At 37.8% G+C, this 13,990-nt stretch overlaps 1 protein-coding gene across 18 annotated transcripts in view; it reads left to right on the top strand.

The window, feature by feature from the left end:
* Positions 1-8,160, top strand: part of CTR1 (Protein kinase superfamily protein) — a 46,468-nt gene extending 38,308 nt beyond the window's left edge. For 2 of the 18 annotated variants that reach the window (XM_088706810.1, XM_088706806.1), the window contains exons 9-18: positions 4,299-4,399; positions 4,524-4,608; positions 4,802-4,900; positions 5,806-5,874; positions 5,976-6,107; positions 6,522-6,616; positions 6,709-6,893; positions 7,250-7,353; positions 7,597-7,829; positions 7,922-8,160. In XM_088706810.1, coding sequence (XP_088562936.1) covers positions 4,299-4,399; positions 4,524-4,608; positions 4,802-4,900; positions 5,806-5,874; positions 5,976-6,107; positions 6,522-6,616; positions 6,709-6,817 — 690 coding nt within the window. In that variant the 3' untranslated portion in view covers positions 6,818-6,893; positions 7,250-7,353; positions 7,597-7,829; positions 7,922-8,160. Of the gene's footprint in view, positions 1-4,298; positions 4,400-4,523; positions 4,728-4,801; positions 4,901-5,805; positions 5,875-5,975; positions 6,108-6,521; positions 6,617-6,708; positions 6,894-7,249 lie in introns of all 18 variants that reach the window. The other 16 variants (XM_008776820.4, XM_088706804.1, XM_088706811.1 and 13 more) reach the window with 10 other exon arrangements.
* Positions 8,161-13,990: the final 5,830 nt, after the last annotated feature.

Raw genomic sequence — 13,990 nt, forward strand, 5'->3', positions numbered from 1 at the left:
TCGGACATGGTATTCTGCTAATCTTCGAGCATATCACCAATAAGATGTACAGTTATATCTTGTAGACCTGACTATTAATGAAAAAAGCATCTTTTCTCCAAATTTTGTCTTAGTGTTTCAGGTCGGGCACCCTACTCTTAAGTGACTCAACATGCCAAACGTCATTGGTCGATGCATCTTGTAAAGACCACCAACCTCCAAGAGAGAGGACAACCTAGAAATGCATGGGACCTTCGACTTATGAGCCCATGAGGCTAGAGAGAAACCTTTGGGTACTCCATGGAGATACCCTAGAATTGGCTAGGACCTCCGTTCTACAAGCGTACATGGCTAGGGAGGTAAACCTCCAGGTACTCTCGTGGAGACGATCCAGAAGCAACTGGGACTATTGTTATACTGGCCAAGAGTTGATAAAAAGACCTCGTAAAAAGCTAGGCTCGGATGGGAGGAAGCACCCTTGGCCTAATCACGATGTTAGCTCTCCAAAAAAACCCAATTGAATAGAAGATCCGATAGACTAAATTCCTAATGCCCACGTCTTCAGTTTAGGAACCGAGACCCTGGGACAAGGAGCTGATCTCCAAGCGATGAGTTGAAGGCCATGATGACCTAGGGAGGAACAAAGTCTGAGCTAACTGCAAATGCTCAGCCTCATGCGTAGTTGCTATGGCTCGCCACCTTGACCAGCAATTATATGATTTTTGATCTCCATAGCTTGGGAGTTAAACCTTCGGGTACTTCCAACCTACATGGTCATGCTAATGAGGATCCAAGTCCTCTACGTTGGCCTGGAAATGGTGGGGAAAATCCCCGACAACCTCCCGAAAAGATCTCTTACCTCGGCCTTAGGGAGAGCCGACTTGAATGACCACCGAGGCAACTGCACCTAAGCCTTCTGAGGCACTCCAGCATAAGCTCGATTGATCAAACATCTGCTAGATGACCTATGCTACTTAGCAAGAGAATAATTATTCATTACAGGCAAATCTGACAAAAATGAAGTACAGACAAAAATACTTTCATTCATAACTTCGATTGCAAGACAAAGTTAGCTCAACAACTAAGCTATTTTACAAAATTGGTACAAGGAGACTAGGCTTAGGAAGACACCTTCCATCTCGTCTAGCGCCTCATCTTCACTGGAAAGTAGCTCAAGGATGGACAAACCCTCGTTGATTACAAAAAGGGTCTACTTTGTTTGTTCTGATGAAGGCTTGTTCACTGAGCTTCACCCCCTGGCTTCGTTCTCGTTGGGGATGAAGTGGATAAGCTTAGGATGGAGCTTCGCTGCTCCTTTCTAGCACTTCCAGAAGCCCTGGAGGAAGGACTTGGTGATCTCCCACTCGAACTCATTCTATGACCTGTATTCCTTCGCTACTCAGAGAGCTCTTCCTTCATCCTCGATGACTTGCCACTTGCCCACCTGCAGCTTCTTTTCGATCTATGAAGCCCGGGCTTAGCTTCCTTTGTCCTATCCTCATCGCCTTAGCTCGGGTTCCATCTCTGACATCCTCTGATCAATGCCCATGGGAACCATTTCGGCCCCAGCCTACTCCGGAGGAGGCCTAACTCGGCCTCAACCTCAGCCACCTTCTTCATGGCCCTTTGTAGAGCTAGTTGAAGAACTTCAATGCGGTGATGAAGCCCTCTTTCTAGCGAAGAATCCAAGGAAGTTTACCTTGAAGCCGAGAAGGAGAAAGGAACAGGAGGGACATTCAGAAGCTCTCCAAGAATGGATGAAGAATGTCTAATGTGGGGGGAATATGCTCCTTTCTATTTATAGGGCTTTGGACAGCCTGGATCGCCTCGTCCGCACAGATCGGCGGACACTTGTCACGACCTCTTTGCTCCAAATGGTTGGCATCCCTTTGAAACTAAAAAAGTCAACCTGAGGTCAAGACTCATCAAAGTTCAAAGTTTTGTCCTCGGAGGGACAACCCTCTTTAAGGCAACACAGAAACTGACAAAAATATGTTAATTCAGCCATTGAGTGATCAGAGTCAAAGTTCGTCTGTCGAGGGACCATCGTTCGAGGAAGGCACCTTGGAATGATCAAAGTGACATAATGTGATGAAGTTCGTCAAACCCACTATCCATGTGGTATCCATTATGAAGATGCTCCAGAAAGGTTAGTGGATGCCTCAAGGCAATAAATGCAGACTCTAGAATCTTCCGAAAAGCTCCCAAAATGTCAACTTCAGCTGGTTGGCCTTGTGGTTCACCCCGACTGGTCAGCTCGGCTATTATGACAACTATTTCCTTCGCTCGAGCCAAGAAAGCTAGCTCGGCCTCGAAAGTAGGAGGCAAGTGTTATGCCTCAGAACTGACCATAGTGGCCGTGACAACCTGATCCATGAGCTCGCCATGTGGCCGGAATAAAAGCGCACGGAGGTATTTAAATTTCGAATTCTCTCTAGCTGGTTTGTTATAGCTTGCCCCAGGATCGCGAATGGTTAATCTGTGGCGGTGAGGTGCACGGCTTAACACATGGGCGAGGTGAACAGGGTAACGCATGGGTGAGGTGCACAGCGTAACGCATGGGCGGGGCGTGTTGGCATAACTTGTAAGCGTGATGCTCAGGCGAGATGCGTGGGTCGTTACCAAACCATTAGCATGTATGCTCGTTTTGCTTAACGATGGGTGCCGACCCTCACCCATATAAACCACATCCGGAGGACCTCCAAATATGTTCTCTTGACTCCATTGTTACCTCGAACTCTGCCACTCCAAACCTCCTCTGTTTTTTTGAGATCACCACTTGATTTAGGCATCAGAGGGTCCCCCACCGGACACAATCCGACAACTTGACTTCTTTTTTCCTATTTCATGTTAGATTCGATGTAGGAGTTGTTGTCCGAGTATAATCACCGCCATCCAACCCTTCTTCCTCAGCTCGGAGACCTACAACAAGCCCCAAGACGACTTTTCCAAATCTAAAAACCCTTGCCAACCTGTCCAGCAACCTTAATGGTTCGGTGCCTAAGGTCGGGCCATATTTCAGTGGCAATAGATAACATATAAAAATTTTCATATAACCAAATGCATTGCTGAAGTTAGAATCGATAAGCTACATAACTTTAGTTGGAAATAGTTAACAAGGTTCACCGTCTCGGTACCAAATCTCGTACTACTGCCACACTAGCATTGTGTCAATATGGTATGGTATAGAGTCTTTTCGACGTATCGAGGGTCAATACACTTCTTGTACTGGATGCCGGTACCGAACTGATATGGTATGGTACACTACATTCTGTACTGCCCGGTTTGGGCTGGTGCAACGAACCCTAGAAATAAAGATTCTGGATAGTTCAGTAGATAGTGAAGAAAAGAAAATAAATCTGAATCCATATAAAATCTGTCAATTTTTTGCCAAAATATAGGTCATCAACTATGTAAGGACACTTACGAGAATATATTCCAAAGCTTCACACTGCAGCTTCTCTTTTTCCTGTAGCTTGCTGCTATTCTCTACTGTATTTCTTTTCCTCACTAGCTACTTGCTACAGTTGGCTGGGGTTTCTATAGTTGCAAAACAGTAGAAGGGGGCACCACCATTCTATTTATAGATGGCTTCTAAGCATGAGGTTTCTAGCTTTCCCAATTTAGTAGCTAGGTGTCAAGTCCAGGTTGAGCTAGTTGGCTGAATATCTAGCATGAGGTTGCTTCTTTACCATGATGTGTAACAAACATGAGATGGCAGCTTAAAGGAAATTAGCACGAGGTGGCTGTTCCTAAGAAAGATGAGGTAGCAGCTCAAGCACAAGATGATACAAGCAGGAGGTGGTAATTTTATGGTATACATAAGATGGTACCTCAGTAAAGAGAGCAGACGTGCCAGCCACTAGACAAGAATGAGGTGGTCATAAGCATGTGGTGGCATTAAGCACAAGGTGGTCATTAATATATTGGGAATTTAGTCCTTAAACCTTTTTAATTCATGCTTAGGGTCTTATCAATCATTAAATTCAAGTCTTTGCTATTAAAATTTCCATATGAAGGATTTGTTTTGATGATCTCATTTACAAATGATCATATAATAGGCACTAATATTTTTGGGTATTACAAGCAGAGTCAAGATTAGTTGGAGTGTTTCAGTTGGTAAGTTGAAGAACTTGGTCTCTAGGTTTATTTCTTGGCTTCTCATATTAAGTGATTTCAGAATAAAATGTCTTGTGCTGCAGGAAGCCACAGAAACAATGATTCTCATTTGGCTTCTATAAGCATTAAATAACACTGACTGAAATTTGTACTTTTGTTCTTTTCTGTTTTGATTTTAATGCTATGACGTTATATGTCAGGTTGCGATAATGAAAAGCCTGCGGCATCCTAATATTGTTCTCTTCATGGGAGCTGTTACTCAGCCTCCAAATCTCTCAATTGTCACTGAATATTTATCTAGGTATTTTTTTAATCTAATCTTCTTATGCTTCATTTCTTTATACTACACTTTTTTTCAGCACTGGAGCAAGTCCATTCTGCCTCTGGAGATTTTTACGTGTAGTTTGCTTCTCTACAAATTGCAGAGGCAGCTTGTATAGGCTTTTACATAAACCTGATGCCAAGGAAATTCTAGATGAGAGGCGTCGATTGAATATGGCATTTGATGTGGTATATCTTTCTATGAATAATATATCTTGATACTGTTTATTTTAAGAAATTTCTAATTTATATAATGTGCAGAATGCTTTGTCCAAAATTTGGACAATTTAAACAGTCATCCAAACTTGGTAACGGCTTACATCTTATGAGATCATAATGAAGTTACTTGATATATGTATATGTAAATAATTTCCTTTTACAGGCAAAGGGAATGAACTATCTTCACAAGCGTAATCCCCCAATTGTTCATCGAGATTTGAAATCTCCAAATCTTCTTGTGGACAAAAAATACACAGTGAAGGTAAGACTTGTAAACTGCTTCCACTTGCGATATTGGAACTGTACTTGCATCTGTTTATTTTTTGCTTTGATTTGTTATGCTTTCTCATAATCATGATGCCTCTGCACCCTTTAAATAACTTCTGGCGATGAAGTTTAAGTATCCAATAATTCTAAATGTAATTTTAAGGAGTAGCCTGATTTTCCTGTCTTAGATGGGCTTTATATCATTTATGAGTGATATAAAGAACTTAACAAATTATTATTCAGGTTTCTATTGTTCAACTGGTTCAGTGAACGGTCTAGTATATATATGAATAACAAGCCTCATCCTGTCAATTTGGGCTCAGAATTAATGATCTTAATTTGCATTTAGTGTTCTTCTAAGGTGATTTTAAGGATTAATTTTGATTCTGGATTAACTATTTCAAGGTCCGTGTTTTACTACATGGAGAAAAAGGGAAAAGGTCTGTGGTTTTAGTTACATCTTTCTTCCCCCCTTCTCTTTTTTTTATAGAGAGAGACGAGGGGACCCATCTAGAGTATAATCACCCAATGTCCAGATTCTTTGAGGCTGCACCACCAAAAAAATCAAACCCAGAACCTTGGGGTGTGACCAGTAGAGCAAGCCCCCGTTCACTTTCCCTTCTATATTATGAAAGCACTTTTAGCTAAGCTGTAGGGTCTTTTAAATTCCCGTATGTCTCCTATATGCTGTTAGCCTTCTATATCTTTGGAATTAGTGTTATCATTTGGTAGCCTTAGGGAAAAATTTGATGGTTTGTGTATCAAAGTAGATTTGCTTCTTGTAGTGTCTTAGAATTTCAGTGCCATTTTTTTATTGAACTTCGTTTATCATCGTTTGCTTGTGTGAGCAAGCTGGGGTTTTTATCAGTTTTAATTAGAAATTAATTTCTGATAATTAAGGTATGCGATTTTGGTTTATCACGATTGAAGGCAAACACATATCTATCCTCTAAATCTCTGGCGGGGACTGTAAGTTATTTCAAACTAATTGTCGTTATATCTTTTTCCTTTATTTTATATGTTTATGCGTTATTGAATTTTAAAGTTACCTATTATTTTATGAATGTTAGCCTGAGTGGATGGCCCCAGAAGTTCTACGTGATGAACCATCGAATGAGAAATCAGACGTTTACAGCTTTGGTGTGATCTTATGGGAGCTTATGACGCTTCAACAACCATGGAGTAATTTAAATCAAGCTCAGGTTATAAATCCAAAGTTGGAGTTCATTAGTTTATGTATAATGTATGATATTTGAGACATATAGGTGATTGATGGCATATAGTTATACATCAGAAAAAATGCTGGTTTATTGGAAAATTATAATTCATAATGGCAATGCCCAGTGCTTTTTCTTGATATGAGATTGCTAATAGCATGCCATTTGGATTGCTAGTGGACTTCTTTGCAAAGTTTATATAAACCTGGACTATCAGTGAGCTGCTTTGAATGACCAGTATGGTAATCAATAATAGTATCACATTTAATCCATTGACTTACTGACAATGGCTCTGATTGTGGTTACTAGGATGCAGCCCATGCAATTTTGTGTTTTTTATATGCAACTTGCAATGTTGAATCATCTTGTCAGTTTAACTGTCTTGGTATCCTCTTGCAGGTGGTGGCTGCTGTTGGTTTCAAGGGCAGAAGGCTTGAGATTCCGAATGATGTAAATCCACAGGTGGCTGCCATAATTGAGTCTTGCTGGGCCAAGTATGTAGGAATTCATTTATTTTAACAGTTCTGCTTCAAAATGTTCCCCTCATTGTGCTTTCCTTAATGTGAGATAACCCATCAATCTGCAGTGATTCATGGAAAAGACCTTCTTTTGCCAGTATCATGGAATGCTTGAAGCCTCTGATTAAGCTTCCGCCAACTCAACCAGTACGTGCTGAAATGTCACGGTTTACCTGAAAGAGCATATGTTGCAAGATTGTGCATTCTGTAATGATATAATTTGGAGGCAGAGTTTGTAGTGCTATCATCTAAGGTGCTGGTCTCTGATCTTGCTGCTTAGTCCTATTCTTTCTAATTATCAATATTCAGTTGATGGCACTAATGTATACTAAAAGTCTAAATATGCTTTAAGTTTAAGTTAAGTTTATAATTCAAATTTTTTTTTATCGTTCAGTATGGTTAAATAAGGAAAAAAAGTACATGAACCTGGAACATCCTTGCGATATAACTTCAGACTTTACTGCTGTAAAATCAATAATAGTTAATTTTTGATGAGCTATGATGACTGTAGGGAATAACACTCTTGATTTGGTAATACTTTTCAATCATGAATCCAAATATGCATGTATTCACAAGTTTACTTCATACTGATGTGCTTCTATGTGGCAGGTACTTCACACTGTATGATGATGATCATCATTCCTCTAGTCTGCTCCATGGGCTGGATATGAAACCAAATGATGAAAAGCTCATATGGCTGAATGTGTGTTATTGTACTGGTTTTGACTCTTGTTAAGGACCAGTTTGCTTTGATTCATAAGACTCAATCTCTATCTGTGGATGCTTAATTAAAAAAATGCATAGTTTGATCTATTAACTTAACAACTGAATATGCAAAGATTTCCTTTTTCAGTTAATAAGTTGGTTTGATGCCATTATCCGAATAGCTATTAAAGCCAATGCTATCATCCCACAATGGTGGTGATATTAATTAAAGGCATGTTAAATTATTTCAGGAAATGCTGGTCAAGACTGAATCAATTGATTAATAGATCCATATCCTTGAAGGCCAAAGTACAAGTTAAATTGCAGCACTCTTAAAATACATTACATCTCAATTTATTGGCAGGATCATCAGCTTGCTGTCGTTTCATGCTAAGATTGAGAAGACAGATTTCCAATGCAATGGGAAGCTACCAATGGTTATTGTGCTGCTGGACTGGTCCCCCACCAATCTTATGTTGATCAAGTAAATTCTAATGTTTATCTATTTGTGGTGCATTCACGTACATTATCTTGTAGTTAAATGCAAGTCATTGTAGAGAATGAGCTTATTTGCAGGAATCTGACTGTTTGAGCTTCAAAGCAGTTAAGGGTATGGGCATGTTTGTACGTTGTCTGCACACCCACCAGTCTTCTTTAATTTATATTTGTAAGCGGTTCCTCATTCAGCTTTATGTGTAATGATAATTTGCTCACTGGTATAGCACATCAGCATTGTAGAACACATTTGTATGGTAAAAACGACTGCATCATGCTAAAATCACTGGACATTTGATGTTCATTGGGCATGATTACTATTTATGGGTGTTAGAGAGTTATTTTTGATGTTTTTATTTTTGAAGTTTCACATTTTATACTAAAATCTTGTTTTTCGTTTCTTGTTTTCATCTCGGCTAAGATCTCAATTTGTATCGGTGTTAAGCACGTCGTGATATGAAAAATCTCAAGTTCTGTTATCTTGGCTTATAGGAACAGATAGCTTCCAAGGTAACCTATTCCAGTCATTCTTTTTTGTATTTATATGAGATTAATATTCATTTCAGTAAATTATAAATGGTAAATTTGAAGTTCTTTTTTTGATAAAAATAATTTTGAAGTTTTTAATATTATGAAACAAGATTGTGAGTGATCGATACATTCTGATATAGAACTTTAGATTGACCTCTAATTGAATATTGACACTTTATTATAAATAGTAGGGTCATTACTTTCAACCATGCTTGAGAAGCACTTATGGTCGAGGCCCAAAAGAAATTGCAAAGTCAATGCCTAAAGTAAGTTGCTAATCTTGGCATTACCATGTGAGTCGAAATTTTGACTCGGTTCAAAAATATTGGTCGAGCTGCGAGAGATTGGGCTTTCAAAAGATTCCATACTTTCTATCTCAGCTAAGGTGGATGGAGGTCTGGGTTCATCTGTGGTTTTAAGGAACTCGTATTTCTCTACCTGACAAGGACGTATGTCTTTGTGAATGCAGGAATTAGAGCTGCATTTGGTTGGGGTTAACAGAGGGTTAAGTGGAATAATGCTCGTTTAGGATGCTTATTCCGTTTTAAGCTATCAAATACTAAAGAAGTGACTAACTTATTTCGAGAGAAAACGAGACATTTTAAAAGGATAGTTAGAGTAAAGTTCAAGGGAATCAAGGTTCCTTTAACTGATTTATTCCACTTTGATTAACCAAAACTAGAAAAGCATCAAAGTGAATGTTTTTAGAAGTTAGAAAAATATTGATCCAAAATAAACTATTGGTCTTATAAAGTGAAGTTGTTTATTCCGAATTAAAATGCCTTAACAGTGTGTTTACATATTGAATTTGGATAAACTTGTTTGGCAACCAAATGTCAAGCTGGTGCTCAAGATATTATTTTGTCAGTGACAAGTACTTTTTAACATGTCTCGGTTTCAAAAATTAAAATTCAGATGTAAGTTTGAGGGGAAACTAGAGAGTTAATCTATTCCACAATTCATATATGTAAATTATTTTTGAAATGGGGATAGACTAGTTAGAGAAAATGTACAGCATTTATTGTATACCAAATTTTGGGAAATATCTATTATGTCTTCTTGAACAAGTAATTTAGGCCCTCTTTGAGAGAGTTGTTGGCCGTAAAACTGTTGGAAGTAGAGCTTTCTGAAGTAGAACTTTTATAAAAAGCTATTTGTTGTTTTGTAACTATAGTCTAAAATGCTGTAGCACTTTAACATGTGCTTGGAAAACAAATTAAGAAAGCACTTTTGTATGACAAAATTACTATAAACGACATTGCATAGTATTATACCATAAAACATAATAAAATATAACATATATTTTACATAAATATATGATATAGTATAATAATACTGTACTGTAATTTAACATTATTATAATATAGTAATATAACATTGTATACTATAGTATAATAATTTAATATAATATTAAATTATTTAGCATAACATATCAATGTATTATGATAAAGTAATATAATATTATATTTATAGTATAATACAATAATAGAAAACAAAAATACCTTTTCTTGCATGGAAGGGAGTCTGATCTACAGTTAGGGTTATTTGTTAGAGCTCTAGCAGATTTTTAGGTTTATAAAGGAACAAAGTATGTAATTGTTATATTTTATTATGGATATTTTGGTTAAAAAAACAGCTTTCCGATAAAGCTCAAAACAGTTTTTTTGGAAAGCTCCAAAATGGAGCTCTCCCCCAAAAGTTGTTTTTAACTTTCTGAAAAAGCTAAAATAGCTTTCCGAAATTTTTACCAAACACTTTTTTTTATCTAAAAATATTTTTGGAGGGCCAGAAAGTGCTTTTTGGCTCTCCAAAAGCTTCCCAAATGGGGTCTTAATTTAAGAGCTTAATGCTGGAATAGGCGGAAAGGATGCCCCCTAAATGGGGGGATATCCTGCCTAACATCCTAAAACCCACTTGAATAATTTATCTGATCAAGAGAGAAGAAATGATGTCAGACAAGATAAAGATATTAGACCTTCTCAGTCGAATCGTTTTATTATGTGGAATTGGTGAGCAATTATCTCATCCAATCACCATTTTACCTTAGCCTTTTTAATACATAATAAAGGGCAATTTGTCAATTACCTATAAAACAAGAATTTATCCTCCCAACCAAATAGCATTAACTTTATTTTCAATGGAATAACCTGTGCACAACCAAACACACAACATCCTATCCCACAGAATATTTCTACAATTATCCGAATAAAATCAAATTTATTTGAATCAAATTCTATTATGTTGTCCCCTCAGTCTATTCTTTGATGAAACACAATCTAAACCAGTGTTTGGCTGAAAATGGAATAAAGGGTTCAAAGGCTTTTACTTCTTTCTGTTCTCCAGCCAAACACGCTGAGAGTCTAGCGAGAAAACTAGCCACTAGTAATGAAAGTGAAATTGCAGGTGTCTTGCCAAGCATATGCAAGTGTGATAGCTTTGGTATGTGAAACTATACTAATAGTGAAAGTTTCATTACTTAATCAAGTAGATCTCTTATTCCAAGTCATTTCACCTGTATAAGACTCCCACAAATACCATGTATCTAGCACCTCATTAAAAGCATGTCAGGAAAATCCGATCTGGTCTGCAGGATCCAGCAGGAGAGGCTGAAGAGAGGGAAGGGAGAGGATGGATCATGGAGCCTAATCCCCATGGAATGATAAAAATGTTTTGAGAGTTTTTTTAAAAAAATTTGTATTTTTTAATGTTGTTGGAATGCGCCCTCCCTTTCTTTATAGGACCGAAAATAGATCATATATGGAATGAATATTAGGATATCCATATTTGTATCCATTATTTTCATCATATATGGATCTAGATATAGATATTAAATGGATATCAAAATTAATATCTATATTTGTTATAAATATATATCTGAATCAGAAATTAATTATATTCATTTTTGTTCTAAACCGATATGGATACAAATATGAGATTAAGCATATTGATATTTTTCTATCTGGATACGAATATAAATCAAATATTATTTCAATTATTAATCAGATTTTTAAGCAGAATTTAATAATGAAACTATAATACCTGAACCCTTTTAGTGCTTGATTATGAATTGGGCCAGGTCCATTTGATTGGCCCAAAAGTATGCTTCGGCCCAAAAAGGAAACCGAAAAAAAAGGGTCGCATGTGCTCAGCATGTGCGACAAAAGAAGAAGACTCCCAATCCTCCTAACCTCATCGGAAGGAATCTGACCAAGGGCCGGATTCCAGCCTTCCTTAACCTTTTTTAGAGCTCCTTGGATCCTCTCTTTGATCTCACCGAAAAGATTGGGTCCCCTAATCGAAGTCATTGCCAAAATCTCCATTTTCTCCTCTCTAAATGCTAGCTGCCTTTTGCACTATGTGACAGCCAACGTCGTCGGAAACCAGTTAAGGGCCCGACCCCTTCGATTTACTGCTCTCCACTTTCTTTCGACCCCTTAAACTCTTGATGCTGGTGCTGGATGGAAGCCACGGCCGAAATACCGGCCACCAGGATGCCATGGATTCATGATTTAGGTGGAATTGAAACCTTTGTTTTTGTGAGTTTTATCACCGTTGACCGCTCGCCACCACCGGCCGTGGTTCTCCGGGCCTCCTGTCTTCCCCCAGCAGCAGCCACCTCTCCTCGTCTTGGTTAGAGAGAGAGTTTTGTTCTCTTCCCTCTCTCATTCCATCCTTTCTCTCTCTTATTTCTCCCTCTACAAAGTTTCTCTCTCTATCGGACTTTCATTTTCTAGAGTTGATTGGATTCCGTAAGTACGACTATTAGTGATTTTTGCATCAACTTAGGTGAAGGGTCTTGATCTAAGGTCGTCATGCAGCATGTCAGCCCCCACCCTAGCCCCAGCCAAACACTATTATATTTGATCGCCTTATTCTTTGTTGAACTATTTGTGTCCTAGTTCGAGCATGATTCGATGAATTTTATTTTGATTGGACTGGTCGGGATGTCGGGCATTCCCACTTGGTCAACCCTACGAGGGTATTAGAATTTAATATTTTTATTTTTTAAAAATATTTATGATAAAAATTTAATAAAAAATATAATTTTTAGATATTAAGCTCAGAAGAATTTTTGGGATTAATTAGATTTGTTATTTTTTTTGGTAAAAAACTGTCACTCACGATAATTTGGCGTGAGTACAACCAATTGAGTCAAGATACAAAACGTGGCCTAAAAAAGGGGTACAATATCAGCCCATATCCATGGGACCTATTCGGACTGATGGGCAACAAAGGGTGCCACCCAGTTAGCCGCCCTATTTATTAGATTTGTTAGTTGGATAGCATTCGCAAGATAAGTAATCTTTCATTTTTTTTTCAAATTTATCTGCGATCATTAAATTATTATATTCATAACTTTTGAATGGTATTTGTCATGCTCCGGATCCGGATCCGTGACACGGTCTTGCTATTGCCGACTACCGTGCACAATAGCACGAAGCCTCATACAAGGGTAATAGGCAGCCAAAAGTAGTCAAACTTTTATGTATTAAAATATTTGCAATACAACCTTTAAGGCTGATACAAAATGTAGAACTTCCATACTATTTATGTATATAAAAGTATGTATGTTTCACCCAAAAATAAAGAAGCCCTGCTGCAAAAGAAAAGTACTTCTGATGGCAATCACTAGTGATGATCTGAAAGAAAATGTAAACAAACGGGTATGAGCTACACGGCTCAGTAAGTAATCCTGCATAATCTTATCGGATCAACTAAAATGCTAAACAAGTTTAAACAAGGTTTGAGAAGCTGACATGTATATTATCTAACAATTTATCATGACAAAATATTTATACTGAGTAAACAAATCAGTATTTTATGTTGTTGTCGAATTCCTGTTTATCTGAAAATGCACTAAACAGATCGTTGTTAGAACCGACAAACAAAGTTTTAAATTAATTATACTCTTACTTTTTCTACTCGAAGAATAGTGGTCGTAAGAGGTCGATCCACAGGAAGGCGATTGGAGTTGCATAAAGATCAAAACATTCACTCGGATTCAATGCCTATTTTTGAATAATAAGAAAAAAATATTACTTCGGGGATGTTGAATGATTCTCTAGTCTACCAGAGAATGTTTTCAATTTGAAAATAACGAAAAGACAGATACTTGGAATCGAAGTCTAATGCAGAGTAGCGGTCAAACAACAAAAAAAAATATTTAAATAAGATTTCCAGTACACATAAAATAAATTGCAGAAACTGAAACTTATAATATAGATTGCATAAAAAGAGATTTATGGATTGCATAAAAGGACAAGTACAAAAATAAAGTGAAGATTGGAAGCCTAATGCTTCCTCCTTCTACAAAATAAAATATAAAAACAAAGGAAGAAAGAAAAAAAAATTAGAAAACTCCTCCTGTGGCATGCTCGGTGGGCTTTTTTTTTAATATTTCTCTTTCTGTCAAAAATAGAGCATGGCTCTGTTTTCCTTTTTCTTTCGGATCTCCTCCCCTCTTTGGACCAGCCGGGCACTCCACCCTCCCCCCTTAGCCCCTGCCGATGGCCCTCTTTATATAGCCAACTCTCACTCGGTGATGGATCCCATGGGAGCGTGCTGGTGGATGGATGCGAATCCAGAAGCGGGGGATGGCTAGATGCTTGGGCTCATGCC

The sequence above is a fragment of the Phoenix dactylifera genome, chromosome 11 (genome assembly GCF_051530095.1).
Source record: "Phoenix dactylifera cultivar Ajwa chromosome 11, Ajwa_hap1_PhDact_Kaust_v1.1, whole genome shotgun sequence".
Taxonomy (NCBI): Eukaryota; Viridiplantae; Streptophyta; class Magnoliopsida; order Arecales; family Arecaceae; genus Phoenix; species Phoenix dactylifera.